General features: G+C 35.4%; 1 protein-coding gene across 2 annotated transcripts; it reads right to left on the minus strand.

Annotated features, from left to right (window-relative positions):
* Window positions 1-629: 629 nt before the first annotated feature.
* LOC140139819 (egg peptide speract receptor-like) lies at window positions 630-26,982 on the minus strand. Of its 2 annotated transcripts, XM_072161554.1 has the most exons (11): window positions 26,758-26,982; window positions 23,879-24,100; window positions 15,933-16,016; window positions 14,960-15,235; window positions 13,730-13,816; window positions 12,856-13,138; window positions 10,949-11,038; window positions 10,271-10,348; window positions 3,698-3,775; window positions 2,014-2,101; window positions 630-1,041 (listed from the first exon to the last, which is right to left on the minus strand). In XM_072161554.1, exons 1-6 carry the CDS (start codon window positions 26,828-26,830, stop codon window positions 12,945-12,947), a joined length of 936 nt encoding a protein of 311 aa, XP_072017655.1. In that variant the 5' UTR covers window positions 26,831-26,982; the 3' UTR covers window positions 630-1,041; window positions 2,014-2,101; window positions 3,698-3,775; window positions 10,271-10,348; window positions 10,949-11,038; window positions 12,856-12,944. The 2 variants fall into 2 exon arrangements, with proteins under 2 accessions (XP_072017655.1, XP_072017656.1); XM_072161555.1 differs by lacking the exon at window positions 10,271-10,348.
* Between the last annotated feature and the right edge of the window lie 711 nt (window positions 26,983-27,693).

A 27,693-nucleotide genomic window follows, 5' to 3' on the forward strand; every position in this document is an offset into this window, starting at 1 on the left:
ATTTATTATGGGTTTCACTGCCTAGTAAGCTTTTGCAAGATGTCATGAGGTTTCAGGGCTTAAATATGACTGGTAATTTAAAAATATGATTTATAAATTTAATACATTGATATCGCCATTGCGTTTCTCACAAAAGCGTGATCCAGTCGCTATGGTAACACCAATTTGACGTCATGTCTACGATAGCGAATAATGCATCACCATCGATCCGATAAAGCAATTTCATTAACACAAAATTGTCTTGTCTTGGTGGCTACAGGAGCATTCCGAAACTTGTTAACAAGTTTGTAAATCGTGGAAACCCGTACACCGGCAGTTCTGATGCTCTTCGTAGTTGTTCCGAAAGAGCCTCTATATTTAAGGCATTTAAGGTCAAGAAGGGACTTCTTGACTAAATCTCAAAGGTAGACAGACAATCATCACAGCACTGCCATCTGCGGAAGACGCCATGACCTAGGAAAAACTTTCCAGATAAATTAGTGCAGTTTTATGATGATACTTGGTCATTTTTGTTTATGCTACTTTGTGTGAATATCCACTCCACTAGAATTAACGAATGAATAATAAATTAGTTGTATACTCGTCTCAGTTCGCAAGTAGTTACAGCAACATTGAAGTATTTGTGTCTATGCTTGGTATTAAACTAATAGATAACCTGATTATTAGGGAATGAGGAGATCAGACGCAGGCTGAACGTAACAACAACTATTCTTGACGAATTAGCCCAACGACGGATGAATTAGTTTGGGCATGTCGTAGGTATGCCTAAGCACCATCTCCAAGCCTACCAAAACGGCGTCACTGTCCTTATGCCACCAGGTCGACCAAGTACAACACAGCACAGGGATACCGCTACAGGATGCTAAACAGCAGGCCCAAGAGAGATTGGAGTCACCAAGAATGAATCGGAGGAAGCCGAAGGGCTACACTGCTCTATAGATCTAACTCGAGCAAGTCAGGTCATAGGTCGAACACGAATAGTTTAGTATACAACAATGTCCTTCCTTTCTTGCATCGCAAAGATTCTATTCTATTTTTCGACTGGAATAAATGAAAAGATCACAAAATGATTAACGATCCATTCCGATGAAACCCGAAGAATGAAATAATTTCCACAAACGCGCGCAGAAAACAATATCTTTATCAGACATCATAAACCACGATGACCTTTTGCACGGTCAATTGTGGATGACAAAGGTTCTTTCATACAATGGCAGATGAATCACAATGAAGTTTAAAAATACATCAATCTATCTCCCAAAAAATGTTTTTCACACCTTTCTTTTTGTGAATATATCTTCAAACATAATTATTGTTCACGCATTTCTCAAGCAACATAGTGCTTCGATATACCTTTTTTCAAAAACAATCCTGGTGTTAAAATTAGGCATGAAATTATGTCTTACGGTATGATTTTTTATTTTTACAGACCTAAACGTCGCGTTTCAAACTAATATATTTCGCTAAAGAAAGATTTTTCCCAACTCTATAAGGCACATTGTACGGGTCTATATAGCCTGTCTCAAAAACAAAAGCGTGCAAGTGAAAAGCGCCCTCTTTAACTATTAGAAAATACTATTGTGACATGATGTTTACATCAACGTCAAGGGCGCAGTCTTAGCTTTCAAATGCTGTTTTGTTATGTTTAGTTAACAACGAAAGGGTAAAATCAAATTTGTGCCACTGTTACTAGGGAAGAGGGCTGTACATGTTAATTAATGATAGCATCAAGTTTGACACATGAAGTTGGGAAATATATTTCATTAGCGAATTATGTTACTTGGAAAATCAAAAAGGTTGAGTACAAAAGGGGGCAGGTTGAAGCCTGTGAAAATCAAAAATCATACACTAGAAGCCTAAATTTCACATCTAAGTGTAACACCAGGATTTGAAAAAAAACATACAGTACCAAGCTAAGAAAATTGGGAGATGAGGCTGTCGATCTGTTCTCACACCTTTAAATTAACCTTCACATTATAGTAATGATGACAAAGCTCATCATATGAAACTTACCATTTTAAAATGCAGTAAATGATACCAAGTACACCGAAGAAGAGAATTAGCATCAGTACTATAATCGAAATCACGCCGATTACTGATCCTGTAATGAAAGGTTAAATGCATTCATAATCACGACGTTGTTGATCACCGGTGACGCACAGCGACGACGCCTGGGAAATAATTAATTTGTACAGGCAATGAAACTAAATCAATACACGTGTAACTGCTATGCATGATTTGATATTCAGACGATAAATCTTTGGATAACGGGTAGAAATTGATGTATATCTCCCGTAATTTTTTGTTTCTAAAGAAGTCAATTTTAAGGCATGCACTTGAATATATGTGTTGAAAGAATGTGATAGTCGTTAGCTTGCGTATTGACAAAGAACCGTGCGTTTTGAACTCAAAAACTGATTTTATATGTGCAGAACAAAAAATGACAGCTGCCCTCATTCGTAAACACTCGGGTCATAGAAGATACATGGTACTATAGCGCAGCGTGGGCCACTGATGGAGGCAGTCTAAAAGCAGATGACGTACCATGTTCACAGAGAGTCACCAGGCTATTGTCAATAGCCTTAGTCGGATGTCCCTCGGTCCATTATGCGTCTCAAAACTATTAAACAGGTCGGAACAAAATGGGCATGCGTGGCTGTGGATTCGATATACCATCATGGCGATTTCTGCCATGAAGATATCGGGGCGATGACACTGTGTGACGATGAAGATAATATATACCAGTAATATAATAGTATATAATGTAATGTAATGTAATGTAATAATGTAATGTAATGTAATGTAATGTAATGTAATGTAATGTAATGTAATGTAATGTAATGTAATGTAATGTAATGTAATGTAATGTAATGTAATGCAATGCAATGCAATGTAATGTATAACAAGGAACAGTTGTGGCTTACAAACAACGAACACATCTTACACTTCCCATAATGCATCTCTTCCATTTCAATTGTCTGTATTGATTTGCTATGTTGTGCCACATGGGTCGATAGTGAATCATTTCTGGCATGCCACTGGAAATTATACCTCAGTGAACAGAGCACATCCAGATCTTGCAAAATATATTTATTTCTTGACTAGCGACCCATGTTCAGAAAGTCTATTCTCAATATAAAAACAAAGGAAACCTGTACATAAGTAATGGGAGCGTCATTGTTGAAATGACGGGATGTATTATGTTGAAAAGGATTCTGGGAAGGGTAAGATATCTTTTTTGGAGTTTATGTTGAAAAATTGCGCCAATACCAAGTTTTATTACTACTTTTTGATAAACTTGGGGAAAAGTGCCCTTATTTACTGCATACCGAATATATTCTGAACCCTTTTGAATAGTTTTACAGGATTTTGCGCAGACGGGAGCTTTGTGCACGCAAGGGAAGCAAGTTTCTAAACCAGCGTGTCAGATTTTAATTTTCGTGATTTTTTTTTAAATTCGGCCACCATTTGGGGTAAATTTTACAGGATATTTTACCTATATTACAACAAATCTAATTTAAAAAAAAACTGGAGAAATCCGTTGAAATTTAAGCAAAAGACGCCAAAAAATAACGGTCATTCTAGGAAAATAGGAAATGTCCTTTGCAATCGGCAGGCTGTATATTGAAGGACAATACAGTCAAAAATTGTTTTCACATATTGCTATGGTAATTATACCTGTTACATCACTACTTACCTATAACTGTCGTATCTTTCGATTTTGATAAAATAGCGGCTAATGTTTCATTAGATTGGTTTGTCGTAAGTTGCACTTCTGTAAAAAAATAAAAAATTTCTTTGCTGTACTCAAACCGTATTTTTTCGGCACGTATAGATATGTTTCGGAAAGTAGGACCACTTTGGACCCTATGAAAAAAATCAGTATGTTGTAATTTCGTAAACATTGTAAATACAACTTAGATAAACTTCCGATAAACTAAGCCTGCAAACACTTGTAAAAACTGTAGTTTGCATTCTCACGACCTATGTTTTCAATATTATGGAGGTATATATTTACAATTAAATTGTCTGTTTAAAGTTACTCGTTGTCTATCAAAGTAGGCATGTCCACTAAAATGTTAAGTACTTTTAAATTTATTTAGACCTAACTTATTGGCTGGGACTTGATGAAACAAACATTTTGGTATTGAAATAATCTTAATCGGACGTTCCATTCCAGAGATATGGCCTTTCGAGTGTTACGGTTTTATATAGGGCTGCTAGAACATGTTAAAAATTTAAAGTCCAAAAAGGAATAATAATACCTTAAGGGCTGGAGTATGAACGTTTGGACAGTATTTATTTTGGGACATTAGAACACATCAGACATATCGAATTGCATTCTGAATACGAAGAATGTCCTTCTGATATCAAATAATTTTGATTTTTGAAATTCGCAATTTAATACACATTTTATGGCAAATCATTAAAATTGGTATTTTTGATATTTAACAGTACTCGGTAACAGTAAACTTTATAAATCTGATGATTTATACTTAAAGTGTATGTAGGTGGGATGAAAAGCCGACGATCAAATGAAAATTTTGACCTTTCGTATTGAATATATGATTTTTTTTTTTCCAAAAACACCAAAAAAAATTAGGTCTTTAAAAATCCATATCTTCAATATGAAAGGTCAAAATTTTCAATTGACCGTCGGCTTTTCCTCCCAGCTACATACACTTTAAGAATATACCATTAGATTTATATAATTTACTTCGAGGACCGTTATATATCAAAAATTTGAAAAAATATCAAATTTTTATAATTTGTCATAAAATTTGTATTATATTGTGATTTTCAAAAATTAAAATTATTTGATATCACAAAGACATGCTTCGTATTCAGAATGCAATTCGATAGGTCTGAGGTGCTCTCATGTCCCACAAAAAATACTGTCGAAACGCCATAAACGCTCATTCTAGATCCCTTAATGACTTTAGGGTACTTTTTCTTGATGTATTTATTAACTAGCATTATCTGGAACATTATATTTGCTTATAACAGCATGAAATAAGATTATCCTGAAAAATTAACGGTTTTGTTGACATACAACAAAAAATATAACACCTCAAAACGCATGGTTTGTTTGGTGGAAACATTATGCATGATCCTAGATGGCTGCCATGGAAAATATCTCCATAGAGGAGCTGAACAATAAGTGCATTATTTTAAATGAATAGTGGCATGATGCAGTCTACAGTAGAATTCACCACGACCTTTGCAGGACTTAAACCCCATTAAAAGCTATTAAACCAAGATAACACTCATTGAAAACAGCTCAACTGATTAAATCAGATCTTCTCTGGTTGTACACATGTTTCTGTTTTATCTGTGCGGTATCGCAATGAGCTGGTACAGGGTGAGTCAAAAAAAGTGCAATAGAGCAAAGAATCGATATTTGTGTAAGAACCACGTTGAACTTTCCAATTCCAATAGTCACATGTTGTGCAAAAATGAAGTCAATCACATCTACCGTTTAATTTTTATGAGTCCTTTTGCTACGATACCCAATTTCATTATTTTTCCACAAGGTACCATGTATTTTGAATGGGAGCACACAATGCACGATAAAGGCACCAGCTCTGAAACTGACTTTACCTTAATAAGGTTGATTTTTGCGTTATTTCAATTTCTTTTTTCTGTTCAAACAAACTTTCTAACATTACATAAGTCCTTCATACCTCACTCGACTCCAACTCCAGCTTTTTAAATCCCAATATGTCCAACAACTGGATGTTTTATAATTCACTCCACTTCAATTTGCGCGCATTTCATTTCAACATTTGAAAAAATCCGCCTACAAAATGTGTTTGTTTTTGATAGAGAATAAACATATTTAAAGTAAAGGTAAAATGAAAATAACAACAAATAATGTTTCTTTTTCTTAAACAAGACCAAGGACAATAACAATTTAGGTGCTACATTTTATTTCAATGCCAATGAGGTTAAGAAAATAGCAGTTGTTCCAAATCTACCTTACACAGAGTGGGCTGACATTCAAATTTTAGACGTTTCTTGGATAAACATTAAAATTGGGTATCGCTATAAAATGGATCATAAAAACAAAACGGTAAATGCTAATTCCTTGGTTTTTTCACAAAAGGTCACTAATGGATATATCATTTATCAAATGTTTTAAAACCTAAAAGGTTCAAATCGGTTCTTAAATAAAAATGGATTCTTTTCTCTATTACACTTTTTTTGACTCACCCTGTATTATAGTTTCAGTTGGGTAACCGATTATAAAGGAAACGCAAGGTAACAATGGTATGCGGGCCTTTGTTCACGAAATGAGACAATACTCTGCTTATTGTTAACCAGCATTCTTGAAAATGAGCAACATAATGATTGTTGACTTAACACGGTTTGGAAATCATTTCTTCATATTTTTTGGTGTTATCTGTCGTTTACATTCCTTCCTAAAACACAAAAGTGCGAATACTTCCAAACACCTAAATTAGCTAAAAATTTAGGACTTGTTACAAAACTATATTTTCTAGAACTTCAAAGAATACTTTAAATGTAGCTTGTACCTTTTTTTGTGGCATCCTTCAGAAATGAGCGGAGCGGTCCGTTACCAATATTTTCGGTCAAATCTCCATTCAATTAACACGGGGAGTTGGCTAGCTATGCCTTCCAACATCTAACCTAGCTGTAATTTTAGGTCATGTTAGAGAAGTATATTTGCTAGAAGTTTGGAGAATACTTTAAATATTAGCCGGTTATTTTTCACACAGTGATGTTAACTAGGCAAATGCCTATACTTCTAACATACGCTATTTGTAAAGGTCGCGCGTCAATGGTGAGAGCACTGTGTATAGGAAAACGGACAGTAACTGCAGTATGGTAGTCTTAAACAGTGTTCAATCTTTTAAGATCAGCACATGTTATCTTCAAAAATTATTATATTTCATCATGACATAAGTTTGATAACATTAATCAATACTCATTTTGAGAAATTTGCTCAAACTCAAAGGTTATCTTTACTACATTGAGCAATAGACTGTGTGGGCATGGAAGCCATGATGAGTAGCATATCTGAAATGGACATGGTGGTCAGAAATGCATAGTTTGAGATGGGTTTTGGTAGGCTTAAACATTCTTCAATTTGTTAACATCTGCACATTTTGTCTTCAAAAATTGTTAAATTTTATTTAAATTGCATTTCAACACCTGATGCACAAAATGATGTCACCTCAACCTGTTGTAGTTCTCATCTCATTGATTTTGTCTTTTAAGAAAGTTGATCCCTTGATAAAGGAAGGTCATCTCTATTTACTGAACAATCGGGAAAGAGTTTGGCTAGTGTTTTCTGGTGGAATAAGGAATTTCTTGGAACACCCTGTTTTATGCCTAAATTTGACCAAAACATGTAACTGTGCGCCATTTATCAGCTATGACAATACGATCGTAAATGGGTGATTGCTCACACACAATAAGTGGGAAACTGTTCTAGGTGCAAATGTGTTGACAGGGGACATCCCTATTAAATCAAAGATACGGTGTCTGATCTCCGCCAAATGCCCCCCTTTATTATTAATTCCCCGCTTTTTACTTAACCCCCCCACCTTTTTACAAATAATTCCCCCTTTTTAATTCCCCTGTTTGCAAATAGTTCCCCCTTTTTGTAAATAGTTCCCCCTTTTATTTTTACCCATTTTGTAAATAGTTCCCCTTTTAACAAATAATTCCCCGTTTTAAATTTCCCCTTTTTACAAATAGTTCCCATTTTTGTAAATATCCCCTTTTACTTTCACCCGTTTTGTAAATAGTTCTCCTTTTTTAAATAAATAATTCCTTTTAAATTTCCCCTTTTTTTACAAATAGTTCCCCTTTTGAAAATAGTTGTTCCTTTTTTACTTTCCCCTTTTTGTAAATAGTCCCCTTTTAATACTCACCCTTTAATGTAAATAGTTTTTTCTTTTTACACTCAAGAATGGTTTATCCCATTTTACTTTCTCCTTTTCAAATTCGATTCCCCGATTTGTTTTTTCTCCCCGCTTTTTGATGTGCGTATGGCTGTGTTTTATAGGCTTTATAGAATCACGCCTCTAACCACGTGGAGTGCCAGCCTTCATGCTTCGATCGTGCATACATGTAGGCCTACTTCGATATTGAAATAGGTCCAGCCTACACGTTGAAAGCACGTGATTGTCTGATACAAATTCTTGAGCTAAATAAAATGAATAAAATGATACTTATTATGTAATTTATGAATTCTATAGGATATAGATCTACATTTAAGAAAAATCATAATCTGAATATCATGCAACTAAATATAGACCCAGGAAAAGGCCAGGAGATTGGAATTCGAATCAATTAGATTGGCTTATTAATCGTTATTATTTTGGACTTGTCTCGACTTTTAAAAAAGACTAGGCTTAAGGGATCTAAAATGAGCGTTTATTGCGTTTCGACAGTATTTTTTGCGGGACATGAGAGCACCTCGGACCTATCAATGCATTCTGAATACGAAGCATGTCTTTCTGATATCAAATAATTTTCATTTTTTGAAAATCACAATATAATACAAATTTTATGACAAATTATAAAAATTTGATATTTTTCAAATTTTTGATATATAACAGTCCTTTTTTTTTGGTGTTTTGGGGAAAAAAATCCATATCTTCAATACGAAAGGTCAAAATTTTCAATTGATCGTCGGCTTTTCATCCCACCTACATACACTTTAAGTATAAATCATCAGATTTATCAAGTTTACTTCAAGAACTGTTAAATATCAAAAATATCAATTTTTAATGATTTGCCATAAAATGTGTATTAAAGTGCGAATTTCAAAAATCAAAATTATTTGATATCAGAATGACATTCTTCGTATTCAGAATGCAATTCGATATGTCTGATGTGCTCTGATGTCCCAAAATAAATACTGTCCAAACGTTCATACCCCAGCCCTTAATTGCTACTTAATTCTTCATCTAACATAATAGGGCCTACTAATTCTTTTTGGATTTTTGAGGCGTGCACCACTGACCGAAGTCCCTGGTTCATTTGTCTGGTCAATTGAATATACGCCATAGAGCCTTTGATTAGAAAGCACATTTTTATTGTTAACGGGATTGTTGACAAACAAAGAATAGCGAAAATTACTCGGAACTGGCTTAAAAATAAAGTTGCATAAAATCACACAGCCACACTTGTCATAAATATGCAATGCCCATTTTGTCCAGGCCCGTTTTATAAATGTATGCTTTTATTGTCATTTCACTGTTAAGACCGCTTGTTTTAAACTTTGGTGCTAACTTTAAAAAAAAGCTTTTGAATATATAGCACAAACAATTCTTATTATCTAGGCTTCTGTAACAATGGCAGCCAGTTGTTTGTTGTCTCTGACATATCCCTGTTTATAGACAAGTTCTTCACAGACTTTCAAACATCATTGCTATGAATTTGACCAGCATAAATATTTATGCATGCCATTTCACCCGTTTAACATTGTGAACATCATTTGGTTTATCAATCATATCGGATTTGCTCTTTGTACAGCCCCTCTATAAACGTGCATAAAAGTTGACGGATCCCTAACCCATTGAATTTAGCGGCGCTTGCACAACAGGCTATAAATCTACCTACGTTGGTATCCAAATTCATGTAGAACGCCTTTCCAAAAATGGATGTAGCGAAATGAGCTCTAGTGAGTGCACGGTACTCTCCAGGGTCCAGGCTTACTGGTAAAGCCTACGCACGGAAAACGGGGAGTATCCAAACAAAAAGGGAGTAATAAAAACAAAAAGGGAGTATTATTTAAAAAGGGAGAAACTATTTAAAATGGGAACCTATTTGTGAAAAGCGGAGGAAAGTTAAAGGGATTATTTGTAAAAGGGGAACTATTTACAAAATGGGTGAAAATAAAAAGGGTATTATTTGTAAAGGGGTAATTCGAAAACGGGGAAACTATTTGAAAAGGGGGAAAAAAAAAAAAGGGGGGAAACTATTTGAAAAGGGGAATTCGAAAAGGGGGAACTATATGAAAAGGGGAAATTCGAAAAGGGGGAAACTAAATGAAAAGGGGGAAAGTCGAAAAGGGGGAAACTATTTGAAAAGGGGAAAAAAGGGGGAAACTATTTGAAAAGGGGGAAACTATTTGAAAACGGGGAAAGTTAAAAGGGAAATATTTGAAAAAGGGGAAAGCATTTCGCAAAAAGGGAAAACTAAAATTTGGGGATATGAATTATAAAAGGGGGAGTTTGGCGGAGATCAGACACCGTACAAAGACCTGAATCATACTATTGTGTAGCATAATTACCTACAGCGGCTTGTGTTGTCACTGCAACTTTATTTTGAGTGGAGTTTGGAACAGTGGTATCGTTGGGGTGTGTTGACGCTAAAATTGAAAATAAAACGGTTTACATTTTTAGTATAGTAAGAGACGCACCATTAGATGTTATGGGGGGCTAGGGATTTTTTTGAAGAAAACAAACTCCTCCCACTGGAGAGACGAAAACCAACCTTTGGCCACTAGTGAGATGATATAAAATGCCTCACTGATGAGAAAAAAATCCCTACCCAACTTTGTATAAAGTTATACAGTAAAGTAAAATTGGAAACAAATTGAAAAAATTCCTCCAAGGCAGCGAAAAAAAAAGCCTGGATATGATGTAATAATAAATAAACTCCCTAGCCCCCTCGATAATATCTAATGGTGCGTCCCTAAACATTGGTTAAGGTACTGTACATTTTCACATCACTTCCTAGACTGTGCAAAGTTTGTTGATTCCCCCCCTCCGAAATTCACTTTGCCCCTACCACATGCCCCCCGAAAAAAATTCTGGCGCCGCCACACGTTGCGCTATTACTACGTACGTACATGGAATTAATTACGACGGATTATAAAAACTTTACAAAAACGACCAATTTTTCTTTGTCTGCGAGTTACAAATTATACATCAAACACTCGAATGAAGCAATTGTTTTGCAAAATTACCTGCGGAAGCTTTGGTTACCATTGTCACTTTGTTTTGAGTTGTGATTTGAGCGGTTGTCTCGCTAGCATCTGTTGTAGATGGTGTAGCGACTGAAATAAAAGATGGAATAACCTTTTATTCATACACTCTAGGGTAGCGAGAACCAATCAGAACAGGCGTTAGAAAAATAGCAAAAATCATGGATTTTTGTTTCTCGTGTATGAAATAGGTTAAATATTCAAAATCCGTATCATTTATTGCTCGCGAAATTATGAAAAATAATGCTCTTTTACTGAGATGTTGATGTGTGTAATGCACTCCCCCGACAGCGTCATCATCCCTATATCTTCGTGTCAAAAATTGCCGTGATAGTACGGCGAATCCTCTCGTTTTTCAATAGCTACGCTAAGTTCAGTATTTATCAGTATTTACGCATGGCGATTTTGTTCGAGATAGGCCGAGCGACTCAGGCTAAGCATCATAGTTTCTATTCTACACATGTGGTTTTGTTTTTAATACACTAACTTGAAATTAAATACACTAATTAGCGGCCATTGCTGTTTGATCTGGATATATTTTTACTGCATTTTATGCGTAACGATTTTTAAATCGTAAGTTGAAATTGTGATATATTTAATTTTGTGAATTTCTATTCTACACATGTGGTTTTGTTTTTAATACACTAACTTGAAATTAAATACACTAATTAGCGGCCATTGCTGTTTGATCTGGATATATTTTTACTGCATTTTATGCGTAACGATTTTTAAATCGTAAGTTGAAATTGTGATATATTTAATTTTGTGAATTACAATTATATAAAGGAACACATTTAGCCCATTCACCTAAGATCCAGGTGCTTGTATAGAATATATTCAATCACACGTCTATGTCACAATGCATATGTAAACTTTTTTTATCGGTGTCTCCAATAGAATATTGATCACCAACGGAGTATGGAGCTGTATGAAAAAAATATTTATAATATAGGGTGTTGACACTGTGCCCTCCCCCCACCACACCTTCCGGGCTCGTGCATTAAACTCATCGACATCTCTGTACGCAATTTTGTACAATTTCACTCCCAACAAGTGATACGCATTTGTTAACCCATACTCTGATAGCTCGTAATAGGCGGGACTCATAACATGTGTATGCGTACACGCAACTGAGCGCACCACCTATACGTGAACTGCAATTTGCGTATTGCGTGACTGACGCTCGCTTTTGAGAATTTACACGCGCTAAAGTTGAAACTTTAATTGACTGACGCAGTAAGAAAACCGAACAATTCTCTCCTATTACTAGCTGATCATAATATATAAGTAGCACTGGTTTGGTCCTATAGAAATGTGTGTAATCATTAACTAGTTTAGAATATTGAGGGCGCTATTTATTTTAGCCTAATTTAGAGGTGATCAAGACTTGTAAAACTGCTCATATTACAAAGGACAACATCATAAATGAGGTGAAGAGCATGAACATAAAACAAGTGAACAACACTAACGAAACTAATGTTTTAGTCGAAATAATAATCCTAAATTTCTACAAAATTTATAAATAATTTGTGAATAAATGATAAACGCATATGTAAAGGGAGAAAAAGTAGCATCTCAAATTACACAAAAATATCATCATGAATTTGATAACCATTATCATTACCAAAAACAAAACGCAACTCTCAAACAGTGTTTATGTTCACGCGGTACCTCTGCATTGAACCATATCATTCTGATCACTCGCACCTGTAAGATTAGTATCTTTGAAAAGAGTGGTATTGTATTCAAACGATGACTGCAGGTGATGAGTGCAACCTGCTTGTAGGGCAGCGCAATATATTCAATAATTGTTTTACCCTATTGCTATGGTAGTTAATTCGATTATTGCATCACTTCACCAGCGAATAAACCATGCTAACAACACTTACCTTTGTAAATAGATACTTTGCTTCCTGCGCCGCAAATATCATACTTATCCCCATGACATGTCCTATCACATTCCAAGTCATCTACTGCTTCATCCCGTCGTCATTTCTCCTCGTATACATATGCACCTGTTCCCGCCCTGCAGTCCCGCATATCGCATAGTCTCGGTTAACATTTGGCATTTTGTGATACAGTATCTCGTGGTCATGCTATCACTGGTGCCTGTATCATTTACGTTCTTGAAATCGATGGATTTGCCGCTGAAACAACCAAAGTATTCTGGAGCTGTTCACCGGAAATATGATAGAAATTAAATAAGTGTATTTTTCAAACTATAGACATAAGTATTTGTTGCTGATAATACCTCTTTATCTATTCTCAAAAAGCTATGAAATCATCACCATTCATTATCGTCACCATTTTAGTAGTAACATTATGAAAGAAAACAAAAATACTGTGTTCAAATACTTGGAACCAACTGAGTATTTCATGATCCTAGCACCCTCTTTTTATGACATTTTTCGGTACATATCAACGACAAAAGCTTATTCCCAAAATTGCAGTTGATTTCGCTTTTACGTTTGCGAGTTATGCATGATTATGTGTATTACACTATTCCATAGGCAAGTGTTGTAATTTCGTTCTGGTGTACCAGAACATAATTCAAATTCAAATTCAAATTCATAATTCAAATTTAATGATAATTTTTGCAAAACGGGAGACATTATTTTGCACATAAACACTATGTAGCTATTATAGGTTTCCAGTAGTATAAAAATCACAACCTTTTTGGAGAAAAGTGTGGGATGAGGCTGTGGATTACGAAATGCCCTTTTAACTAAGGTTAACAAATCAATAGCTTCAACTACTTCTTACCGGCACAAACAGCGTGTACATAAGCATTGCCAACACATGGTCCATTTGTTGGAATACCAGGCAGGCATTTGTGGAGTCCCTCGTCACCTTTTCAACAATTTAAAGTGAAACAATCATTGGAAAAGGAAAGTATTAGACAAAGACGAGTTTTGAAAAGGTTCACTAGGAAATTGGATAGGAAAGTTTGCACATTATTTTTGTGGAACCTGAGAGCACATGAGACATATCAAATTGCATTCTGAATACGAGGAATGTCCTTCTGATATCAAATCATTTTTATTTTTTTTATTTTTTATTTTATTCGCGATATAATACAAATTTTATTGCAAATTATTAAAATTTGATATTTTTGATATTTAACAGTCCTCGAAGTAAACTTTATAAATCTAATGATATATACATAATCTGTATGTAGCTGAGATGAAAAGCCGACCATCAATTGAACATTTTGACCTTTTATATTGAAGATATAAATGTTGTCCTACAAAAACATTTTTTTAGTGTTCCTGAGAAAACAATCTTTATCTTCAATACGAACATAATATGATGGACGGCTTTCCATCCCAGCTACATACATAACATTAGATTTATACAATTTCGAGGGCTGTTAGATTTCAAAAATATCATCTTTTAATCATCTGCCAATCAAAATTATTTGATAACATAAGGACATTCCTCGAATTCAAAATGTTATTTGATATATCTGATGTGTTCTCAGGTCCCACAAAACACGTGAAAATGTCGCTATCCGGGCCCTTAAGGACATTACAATTTAAAGCAAAATATAAATCCATAATATTGAGCAAATGTTTCTTGATGAATTAATAATGAAGTGAATAATACACACCCATATTTAAATGTCGAATATTAACCGCGTTATTAGTCACGTTAAGTACAGAGAAATATTGTTACAAATAGAGAATGACATTCATGTGATTAAAAACATATTATCAATCGTCATCTTAAATACCAAGTGCATATGGACTATGGAATTTTACATAAAACCCTCACATGGTCCAAAATGAGTGTTTATTTACAATGAGATGGACATGATGGATATGAGTCAATGAAACACAGAACACATGAATCTGGTGATCATATTATTATGTATTCTACGCTCAGAATATTTTCGAATGTCCATTATAGGCCTAAGCAGTGGCTTTTGAGATGGCATTCCTGAGGACAATGATGTATTTTATAAAATTAAATAGCAATAAATTCATTACGTACCACCATGACATTTGTAGTCGTCTGTGTATACATCGGCAACGGAATCATTTTTTCCTTGGATCATTCCTGTCCCTGTAACTTGTGACGTCATAAGTGCCCCTGGGTACCCCAGTTGCTTGCAAAGAACCTTCAGGTTAGCTAGATTGTTGAATGTCCATGGTGTTTTGCGTCGTCCAGTAAAGCATACTTCTGTTAACATATCATCATATTGCACCTGTACTTGTCCAATGTTTGGACGATCTGGTGGACTGTTTGCTAAATGGACAGATGAGTGATCTGTATGGACAACAACAACAACAACATAATAATAACAATAAGAAGAAGAAGAAGAAGAAGAAGAAGAAGAAAAAGAAGAAGAAGAAGAAGAAGAAGAAGAAGAAAAGAAGAAGAAAAAGAAAAAGAAGAAGAAGAATAATAATAATAACAATAACAATAATAATAATAATAATAATAATAATAATAAAAACAATAACAATAATAATAATAATAATAATAATAATAATAATAATAATAATAATAATAATAAAAACACCAGTTTTAATAAATAATCATTCATACTGATTATACAAGAGAATAAAATTTATGCTAACTCGAATAACTTCATCAGGACTGTTAGGTATCATTCTATTGGTAAATTTTGTTTTACAAGTCCAATAATTTACTCGCGGTTTTAGACGTTTCATCTTCCGATCGGAAGACTTCATCAGTAATGCGATGAGGGGGGGGCAACGTTATCAACCGCGATGAAGAGACATACTCTCTAAATCATGTATACGATCAGCTACTGCAAAGAACTGTACACTCTGGAGATAAGAGTAGGAGTGTTGCTGGTTCATCGCATTACTGATGAAGTCTTCCGATCGGAAGATGAAACGTCTAAAAACGTGAGTAAATTATTGGACTTGTAAAACAAAATTTACCAATAGTAACATTTATGCTAATTAAATACACCTGATTTTGACAATACACTTACTGAAGCACCAGACGCCAAATGTTGTATTTTTTGTGCAATTCTGTGGACCTGTCTGTATATTGCAATGATTCAAAGATTCTGCACCTGCAAAGTGATATTCAAAGAGAAAAGATTCATTAATGATGTATACAGTGAACACAGAGATGATGTATACAGTGAACACAGAGATGATGTATACAGTGAACACAGAGATGATGTATACAGTGAACACAGAGATGATGTATACAGTGAACACAGAGATGATGTACAGCCTGTCTCCAAAAAAATTGTGCAAGTGAAAAGCGCCCTCTTTGGCAATTAGAAAATACCGTTGTGACATAATGCTTACATCAACGTTACGGGCGCAGTCTTAGCTCTTAAGGTGGCCCTATCGGCTAATGCAAAAAATTTAGATTCTCTTTAAATTTCAATATGTTAAAGCTCTTACCTTGTAGATTACAAAACTGACAAATTTATTTCAATCGGCCATTCGGTTCTCGAGATATGGCCTGTCAAAATAGCGTGAAACCAACAAATTGGCAACAACTTTCTTTTTATTTTCTATATTTTTGTCAGTTGCAGGTAATTTTCTAATTATATATGCATGAATTATGCAAAGTAAAGTTTTCACATAGAAATAAAAGAGCTATGGTACTGAGGCTTGGTACATGGGTAGTACACACAAGGTTCTACAAAATTAAGGTTGCGTTTGGCAAATTTCAATTTGCATAATTAATTAGGGACACTAATTAGAAAAGTTGATTAGGGCCCTAATTAATTATGCAAATGGAAATTTGCCAAACGCGACCGTAGGTTTGTTGCATATCATGTGTACTACCCATGTACCAAGTTACAGTACCATACCTCTTCTAATTGTATCTGAAAACTTTACTTTGCATAATTCATGCATATATAATTAGAAAATTACCTGGCAACACTGCATGCCAAAAATAAAGAAAAAAAAAGAAAGTTGTTGCCAATTTGTTGGTTTCGCGCCATTTTGACAGGCCATATCTCGAGAACCAAAGGTCCGATTAAAATAAATTTTTCAGTTTTGTAATCAAGAGAGCACGGACTTTCACATATTTAAATTAGAAAAAAATCTATATCCGATAGTGCTACCTTAAATGCCGTTTGTTCTGTTCAATTTGCTCGTTCCAATTTCGAGATATGTTTATTTAACAACGAAAGGGTAAAATCACAATTGTGCCACTTTTACTAGGGAAGAGAGCTGTACATGTAAATCAATGATAGCTGATGTTAATGCGTCTAGTGCACTCCCCCCCCCCCCCCCCCCCCCTTCGGGGCGCATGCATTAGACGCATCATATCAACATCAGCACGCGTGCATTATTTTGTCTAATATCTCTCTCAACAAGTAATACGCGTTCATTAACCTATATATAACATGTATAAGTGCGCAATATTTGTTGTCTTTTAACATGTCTTAAAGGGGGTAACCCTATTGGTTTTGGATATGGATTGTCTTTAAAATTACATAATAATATCAAATATCTCCCCTTTATGCTGCTTTGTGAAAAAACGAGAGCATTTTCAGCGTAAATGTGAATAAATAGCCAAATTTGCAATCCAATACCTTGTATACGTGAATTGCATTCTGGGTAGGCATGCAACAACAACAATTCCCGTTCGTATGACGAATGCTGACATGCTGCAATGCCCGGCCCGTATTGAACGGAAAATATTTGTTTTTTTTTGTTTTTTCGTACCGTTTCAGAAAAAAAGGAAACAAAATATATTTCCCCTTGCAATATGTACATTTCAAATGAATATGGTCAATTCCAGCGAAAGCGGGACAAAATTCTCTCTATGTTAACTTTCCACGTTAAAATGTCATTAATAAAGGAAATCACGTTATTGATGGAGCATATCATGTCACGTTCAATGTGCTCTCTTTGTGCATATAGGCCTTTACTAGCAAGTCATACCAGGGGACAAGTTATGATAGCTTAAATGAATTGGCGTTACCCACGAATTCAAAGATAAAGCACCATATATGTCATTGAATGTCCTTCAATCAAAATGAAATTATTACCGTTAGAAAGACGTTTGCATGATCTCTCATCATATGTAAAACGATTGAATTCCACCAAAGTTTGTGGACTCTAGAGGCCATTAAGTCACTTTGGCTAATAATTTTGTTACCCGCGTATCAAAAATAAAATGATCGTTCTGAAAAATGTTAAGTGAATATGCCATAAATGACTATATCATGAAACGAAGTTTCGTTCTATAATTCTGAGGTCCAAGTGATTATTTTATGCAAATACATTTTACCCATAAAATTCCATAAAATCAAATTTGACGTTACCCACGTATCAACTGTTACCCACGAGTCCAGCTAATATAATTGCCATAACTTAAATTAACATTTAATAACTTTGGACACTGAATTTAGTTTGACAAGCGCTTAAAATTGTAAATCGTAAAAATACGTTCACCGCTTTAAAAAAGAATCTACGACGGTTTAAACTTTTGTTACCCACGAATCCCGAATAGATGCTAACCTTGAAAAATAAGGAGATTGTTTATTTTAAGTTTAAATCAGCACATATTCAAGCCATGGGTATGCTATAATTTTGACAGTACTTACAGTTTATACACCTAAGAAACGCAAACCCCAAACAGTACTATAGTACTTATAGCTTTACCCACGAATTCGGCGTTACCCACGAATCCAAGGATTTACTCGTAAATTATATGTTTCTTATGCATCTTAACATTTTGAAAACATGCGAAATAGGTTCCAAAACAGTCCTGTTTAATAGCGTCCTCTTGAAGGTATACTGAAGCTGTATCATGAAGTTTTGATTGATTATCCTAAATTACCATTTTTTTTTTTTTGCAATCAGTTAGAGAAACGGGAATCATTGAAACACAATGGATGAATAACCGCATGGTGGTTTCCAACCTTCTGTAATATTTTCTATTTTGCCGCTTACCAATACATACCTTCAAATATGTGTTACCCACGAACATTTTGGTTACCCACGAATCCCTACTTAAATTATAGTTAACAATGTATTGATAGTTTTTAGTTCATAGGAACTGTCAAACACGAGTTAATAGAATATTGCTGCATGAAAATATGGAATGATTTTACTAAAATAATAATATAAAACTGTTTGCTCTGTCTATTTGAATTTGGCAACTTCATTATTCTCAAAATTTTTATACCCAAAATGCTATAATGATCCATTCTAAATATTCCATGTAGTTTGTATGTTGATTAAAATTCATTTTAGTGCCATTGCAGCCTGAATTATTGACATACGGAAAAGTATTTTTTATTTTTATTTTAAAAAATTAATAGGAATTGCTATTTTCCAGACGCTGTTACCCACGAATCCATCCGAGATCCTCATCCTTGGACGAGATACAAAATCTAACTTTATATTTATATGAAGCATTTATTCTAATCTTTCGAAATAATACAGTAATGTTAAATGACAGCCACTTTGGAAAGAGTTCGAAGAATTGACACAATCTTAACTGTACACCTGGTTCTTTCTTAAAATTTGTAATAACCAAAATATTTCTTTGTAGATATATGTAATAAAATTCTATTTTACGTTCAAAGTCTTCACCGATTTCTAGTGTATATGAGTCACACATAAAATATTGAAAGATATTAAAGAAAGTGAAATTTTATGGCGTACAACAGGTGAAAAATGCTTGAATTCGTGGGTAAATAACATGCATATGCGCATTTAACACTTTATTTGGTCTAGCAAGAAAAGTTATTTTTCAATCCGATGGCACTTCCACCTGATGATTCACTAGACATGATCGTCTCATTTGATAAGTCTAGAATTGAAAAGGAAAACATTTTCAAAATGGCCCCAGAGAGAATTTTGGCCCGCTTTGGCTGGAATTGACCATATAAAAAAGTTTGGGTTAAAAATGGAGAGGAAAAAAACCTTCCGATACCGGGTTTTGAACCGGGTACCTCTCGGGTAAAAGAACGGCGCGCTAGCCAATTGAGCTATTTCACCAACTGAAATAATCAAGGAATTGTTTTAATTATATACGGCGGACCGTCTCCTCAGCACTTAGCGTAGTCTCCTACACAGCCAGTTTGCGTCGGTCTGACACTCGTCGATCCTCGTGATAGCCACATACAGTCTGGCCGCGAGACTACACTTAGCGTAGTTCGCTTTTTTCTCTTCCCATGATCCGAAGAAATTTTTATTGTTTACAAACTGGTAACCTGTAAAACCGCTGTGATTCATGATTTCTCCGGAAATACATCGACTTGGAGCGTCAAATTTCAGGATAGTAATGAGAAAAATAGTATCTATTATGTGATACCAAAACCTCATCAACAATGAAAAAAATCGGGGGATGATGCTGTCGATCGGGTTACGGACCTTTAAGTGACTATCATTGACATGCACATGTATTTAATTTTTACAGCAGAATGTGAAATATTTATTTACCTTTTAATCTCTTTTAAGTAGAAGAAGAGAATCATCATTCCTGCATCTTACTATAAATAGGGAAATGTTGTATCTATGTATGTATCTATGTATGTATCTATCTATGTATGCCTATAAAGGCTCCGTCAGTTTCGATCCAAATGTCGCCAAATTCATACGGGAGATCGATGAATATACGGGGACGTGTTTAAACTTTATTTGGTTGAAAACGGTCAAGAATTGGCTGCAAAAACAGTGAAAATATGGGTAAAAACGGGTTTTTTGTTATGAAAATCCTTTGCCAGGCTACGCGTCACTGCAGCTGGCCGGCAGCGCGTCGGCGCCTCGTGCGTAATGCGCACTACGCCAATGGGCGCGTAAACGGCGCAGAGCCACGCGACTGCGAGCCAGAGACCAGTGGACATGATAATACGGAAAGAAGGAAACATAAAGGACAAAAAGGTACATGGACGGGTCACGGGATTATGATAACGGGTGAACACGTCCGCAGACACGCTATGAGAGGACGTATAAATACGGGAAAAAGATGTTTGTTGTTTAGAAAAGAAAGTGTAAGAAGAGACAGGTTTAGAAAAATAAAAGGTAACTTTTCAATGATTCTACCTGTTCAGTACCGGTAATTATTCCTGTTATGGTGAACGCTCCCATCTAGCGGGGACCCGCGCGAAGCGCGGGTATCCCGCTAGTCTTACTATAAATAGGGGAATGTTGTGGGTTTGTGAACGCAAAAGCTCCGTCAGTTTCGATCCAAATGTCGCCAAATTTATACGGGAGATCAAGGACTATACGGGAACGTGTTTACAATTTATTTGGTTGAAAACGGTCAAGAATTGGCCTCAAAATCTGTGAAAATGTGGTCCGTTGCTATCCTAGGTAAACAAAAAAATCGGTCAGTTACTAAGCTAGCCATGCGGGTCGCACGGGCGTATCTAATGCCAATCCCCTCGCGTCGCGCAGTGATACCGCGTGGGTAACGCAGCACTACGCCATGGCGCGCGTAAACGACGCAGAGTCACGTAATGAATTATATTACGGGTGAACGACCGGAGGCGTAATAAATACGGGGAAAAGATGTGTGTTTAAAAGTACAAACAACATGAAGAGGTAGACCTACTATAAATAAAAAGAAAACAAAATGAGGACAGTCAGGTTATATTTTCACAGTAAGAAAATGAAAACAGGAATAAAATAGGCTAAAGAAGGAAAAAAAAACTAATCAGGAAATGTAAGAAAAAAAAAAGCTATAATAAAATCAGGAAATTTAAATTAAAAAAAAAAGCTAATAAACCGAGGACAGAAATAAATAAACAACATGAAAACGGGAAATCACAAGCTAAGCAGCAAATAATAAAAAAGAAGCTAACAGGGGAATGTAAGAAAGGACAGATTTAGAAAATAACGGGAACGGGATAAAAAAAAAAAACTTGGTAACGGAAAATCGCAAGCTTAGCAGCAAAAATTTTAAAAAAAATTGAACAAAATTAGCCCATGTATAGAAGAAACTAAAAAGGGTGTCCCGCTAGTCATGATAAAACAGTAAAAACAGTCAAAAACATTTTGTATTGTGTAATTGATGCATTCTTTTGATTTCACGAAGGAACTCTTGCTATTAACTTGATGCTATCACTGTTACATGTAAAGTCCTCTTCCCTAGTAAAAGTGGCACAACTGTGATTTTACCCTTTCGTCTTTAACTAAACATATCTCGAGATTAAAACAAGCAAATTGAACAGAACAAACGGCATTTTAGAGCTAAGACTACGCCCTTGACGTTGCTGTAAGCATTATTTCACAACGGTATTTTCAAATTGCCAGAGAGGGCGCTTTTCGCTTGCACAATTATTTTTGAGACAGGCTGTATACAGTGAACAGTGTTCGAAATATGCCTCAAAAAGTTACAGGCCAGCCGGGCTTGACCTTAAAAAGTTACCGGCCAGCCGGGCCGGCAACTAGATGCCAGTCAGAAAAGTTACCGGCCAGGCCAAAAAAAGTTACAGGCCAATGGCCGGCTGACCGGCCCTATTTCGAACGCTGACAGTGAACACAGAGATGATGTATACAGTGAACACAGAGATGATGTATTCAGTGAACACAGAGATGATGTATACAGTGAACACAGAGATGATGTATAAAGTTAACACAGATGATGTATACAGTGAGCACAGAGATGATGTATACAGTGAACACAGAGATGATGTATACAGTGAACACAGATATGATGTATACAGTGAACGCAGAGATGATGTATACAGTGAACACAGAGATGATGTATACAGTGAACACAGAGATGATGTATACAGTGAACACAGAGATGATGTATACAGTGAACGCAGATATGATGTATACAGTGAACGCAGAGATGATGTATACAGTGAACACAGAGATGATGTATACAGTGAACACAGAGATGATGTATTCAGTGAGCACAGAGATGATGTATACAGTGAACACAGAGATGATGTATACAGTGAACACAGAGATGATGTATACAGTGAACACAGAGATGATGTATTCAGTGAGCACAGAGATGATGTATACAGTGAACACAGAGATGATGTATACAGTGAACACAGAGATGATGTATACAGTGAACACAGAGATGATGTATACAGTGAGTACAGAGATGATGTATACAGTGAACACAGAGATGATGTATACAGTGAACACAGAGATGATGTATACAGTGAACACAGATGTTGTATACAGTGAACACAGAGATGATGTATACAGTGAACACAGAGATGATGTATACAGTGAACACAGAGATGATGTATACAGTGAACACAGAGATGATGTATACAGTGAACACAGAGATGATGTATACAGTGAACACAGAGATGATGTATACAGTGAACACAGAGATGATGTATACAGTGAACACAGAGATGATGTATACAGTGAACACAGAGACGATGTATACAGTGAACACAGAGAATACACGTGAACTGTTAATATCTTTATGTCCAGCTTAAACTTAATTAAGGTCTTATAATTGGCTGAAAGGTATTGCCTCGGCTATTGCGTGAAATGGACCATCCCAGTTGAATTCCAAACGCCCCGAATTAGGGGTAGCTTGCGGTCGTGGGTTCGAATCCCGTTAGCGCCAATGTGTTGTGCGCATGAGTACGGAGGTGTTATGGGAAGATAAAATAACCAAAGCGCTGATTAGAGATGTTGAAGTGAAAAGATGTATCTCAATGAATGGCAGTGGATTACCCGTTGAATAAAACAAATCCACTATTTCGTCACTGTGCGGGAAAAACCTCATGTACTTTTGGCCCTTGAACATGGATAAAGCCTTGTAGGTGTAGACTAATATATTGAATGGATTGCTTCATCCACGTTTATGTTCATAATGAGGTTTTTTTTCCGCCCAGTGACGATATAAGTTACCTTTATGATTTCTTATTTTAGTATAGAATATGTTCAATCAAACAATGTCAAATTTATTAGCCTCAATTCTACAATTGAGCTTCGACTGCCAAACATATAATCCAGCTCTACTTACCCGTAGATCGGCATTCGATTTCAATCCCAAACGCATTATCATCTTCATAGGGCTTGAACCAGCCACCTAAATACCCCAGTTGCCTACAAATCACATATGCTTCTACACTGTAATCCCCGTCCGTATGACATAGCTGGTACCACGTGTCATTGTAGTGCACAACCACCTTGCCACTGTTATCTTTGGCTGTAGACTCAAACTCGACATTGGATATGTAAGATTCTGGCGTAAATCAAAATAAGAAAAACACTTTTTGTTTTAGAGATAACACTTATATAAATCGCTTATATACCTTTATATCTTTTTAAGGCACTCTGGTAATCACATCATTATGCCTTATATGTTAGAAAAACAATTATCAATCACGAATCACCAGGTTTTATTTAAAACAAACTCATATTGACCATAAATATGAATACAATCAGGCGGCTCTCAACACGTGATATTCAAAATAGTTATTGTGCTAAATTGTCGTCAGCTTTCATTGTGTTATTGGGTCGTCATTGCCACAGGCAATTTCGGTGCCCGGTGAATTTGAATATCGCATGGTGAGAGACGGCTGTTTTTATTCGTTTTTAAAGTCAATATGAGTTTGTTTGAATTAAAACCACGTGATTCGTGCTTGATAATTATTTTTCTAACATATAAGGCATAAAAGTTGTGATTGCCGGACTGTTCCTTTAAATCGGTGACATCCTTAGCAGTACATTAAAGCTAAAATTAAAAATATATTTATATCAGTAACAAAAAGAGCACTTTCTAGATAGTTGATTGATTCGGCGGCAAAAACAAAAAATTCTTCCGACCCAAACAAAAGAGTAATGCTTTAAAAAAGCAGAAAAGGGCGCAATGATTTATAGTGAGCTGCTTAAAATGTGCTGAGGCTGAACTGTTGAGTAAAAAGGGAATAAAGCAACAAAAAATGAGTGAATTAAACTCAATGTTGATTAAATTGTACTCATTGAGTAATCAATATTGCGTTCCATTTGACTCATTTGGTTGCTCTGTTAACTTTTTACTCACCCTTTATTTTTACTATTTTTTATTTATAGTTTGGGGATGTGTTGTGTTTTATAGAAGAAACAATTGTTTATCATAAAGATTCATCATCAGTGAATTGTTTATCATAAAGGGACTGAAACGCAGTCGGGTTCCTACCATAGCGTGGAAGGTATCCCACCAATTGGATAGGTTACCAGATTGACAGTATCATCACCACGTTTATGCTGGGTAATCAAAATTGACGTTCCGAACCACCGATAGAATTGGCAGATGCATAGAAAACACCATATGAAAGGTCGGAACACCTTTCAAAAACCTTCACATTCAATATCTAATAAAACGTCCAATTTTAATGTATGCATAGACAGTGTAAAGTATAACTACCTACAATATTGGTTGATATAGTTTATACTATTCCTAATATAGTTATAGGTTGATAAAAATTAAATATGACAATCTAAATTAATTATGTCTAATAAAAGGATTGAGATTATTAAATCAAATAAGTCAACCCTTTTATATTAAGCCATAGAAGGTGCTTGAGTAAATAATTTCGCTCTCTGATATTTATTAAATAAACTTGATCATAACTACAGAATATTATAGTTGACACATTGTATTTGTATTAAATGAGACTCTAAATGGGCTTGGCTTACAAGGGATAAAAGTATGATCACTGGTAGATTTTTATTTGATAATTTTCATATCGTGCAAGTCAACTAAATTGAAATATTTGAACAGGTTGAAGATGGAAAATCAATATTAAACAAATTTATTGTCTCTCGTCAATGGTAAAAATAAATTTATTTATTCCTATTATTTTATATTCTTTTATCTATTTAACATAAAAAAAAACATTGGAGTCACTCTTGCAGAGTGAAATTACTCTTCAATAGTGAGTAAATTTGCTCTTTTTAAATTTGTATTTAGAGAGAAATGTGGATGGCAGCTCCACTTTCTCATCATAATGATTTGAGGATGAACTTGTTATTTTAATGAAGCCAGACAGCTGAAATACGTGATTTTTCATCGGTGTGGTTTCATTCAAACAACATGTTTCTTATAACAAGCAAGTGGAGCTGCCGCCGACTTAACCTCTTTAAATGAAGATTTTGGAAAGAGTGAATTTCATTCTAAAAGAGTGCTTACATCGATCACTCTCCCCAATGGAGGCTATTACGTGAAATCACTCAAAAAAGTGAACAATATATTGGAGTGACCAATTAGCTTTAGGCACTCCATAAATTTGTATATATTTACCATGGACGAAAAAGACAACAGACCGCGTACGAGCAGTCAAAGTCTCCGCATCACCCGATAATGAGGGCCGATTGTTCCATGAAAATGCGACAGACAAAACTACTACGCACATACCGCGTATTTTAACGGTCTTTCGCGTAAACGCGAAGATACGCAAAGCGCTATCGCGTATACGCGAAGGAACGCAACGCTGGCGTGATGTTAGACACGTCACGATCGAACAATCAGCCCTCATGAATATGCGGGAATTCACAGCATACAAATATGCACGGGGACTCTGATTGTTGATACGTACTCTGTAGTACTCTGTGATATTTACACTCTTTTACATTTTATCAACAAGATCTACATTATTTTACCTTCGCCGCATTTACATCATCCGGGACATCATCACGCAAAAGGATATGAAAAATCAGGCGAAAGGGCGTAAACAGTTTTTGCTTCTATAATCCAAATCGGTGAAGCGATTTAACTCTAAACTTAGAATAAGAATGTTTGTCTTAATGTGAGGTAGACAACACAATGATTGTGTTACAATCGGGTCAAAATCAGCACATGCACTTGTTAGAGATTTTAGAAAGAAATCCGAAAAATCCGAGCAAATTCAAATCACTTACCTCCTAGCACACGTAAAATAAAACTGATAAACAATTCGAAGCAGACGCAGCAACAAATCGTCGTTATATTCATTTCGAAATACCGCAGATCACTTTTCAGTCACCCCACGGATATTGCACGCAGTAAATCCCTATGCTTCTGCAGTTACTTCATATCAAAACCAAAATACCTATTAACAGTGATTGCACTATATAGAAACTGAGACAATTTATCTTTTCGGTAAATCCCATAATTCCCTGCGTTAGTTAGACCCCGGATATGTCGTGATTTGACGCTATACAATGTAGGCATCGACGTGACGTCGAATGACGACATCTGGGGTCTAACCGCCAGAAATTATGGGATTTATCAAAAAAGTCAATTATGGGAATGAAAATTCAAATCACATCCGGGTTGATTAGCTGGTACCTCTTGATTTGACACACCATTTTTAGTATTATGGGATATAGTCGGCACATCCAGACATTCTTTTGTGAAAATGCCTTAGGACAAAAAATAAAGTAATAATAATTATGAATTAATATGCAATACACCTAAATTAAGGGGTTGTTTGGAATGACAGGTGAGTCAGGGGTCAAAAACAAAATGTTTACCTTTTTGACCTCAGCACATGTGTATGTATGATCTGCCATACAAAAATTAAAAAACAATACCTCAAAGTATCATTTTTAATGTTTTTGTCATAATCACGCTTTTCTACAAATTTCATCTGTTTGTACCGGGGCGTGTCTGTTGCCAGGTAGGCCTACATGACAGCATAGACACACGTTACAACCTTGAATAATAATACAGAATTGTGACGTTATATTCTTCTTAACCTATCTTAGAACTGCCTATTATTTCAATTGTTATACTGTTCTGGTTGGTTTATTGCATATACTGTATAGAAATTATGCAATATGACGTCGAGCATGACAGAGTCACCTTCATTCAAA

Source organism: Amphiura filiformis, chromosome 18, assembly GCF_039555335.1.
Source record: "Amphiura filiformis chromosome 18, Afil_fr2py, whole genome shotgun sequence".
In the NCBI taxonomy this organism is placed as follows: domain Eukaryota; kingdom Metazoa; phylum Echinodermata; class Ophiuroidea; order Amphilepidida; family Amphiuridae; genus Amphiura; species Amphiura filiformis.

What these genes read in the sequence shown, in the direction of transcription:
- LOC140139819 (XM_072161555.1), bottom strand. Translation starts at nt 26,830, where the DNA reads ATGAATATAACGACGATTTGTTGCTGCGTCTGCTTCGAATTGTTTATC. An exon ending in TATTTTACGTGTGCTAGGAG is followed by an intron (nt 24,101 to 26,757) that starts GTAAGTGATTTG and finishes GATTTACGCCAG; the next exon opens with AATCTTACATATCCAATGTC. An exon ending in TGTACACGCTGTTTGTGCCG is followed by an intron (nt 13,139 to 13,729) that starts GTAAGAAGTAGT and finishes TCCGGTGAACAG; the next exon opens with CTCCAGAATACTTTGGTTGT.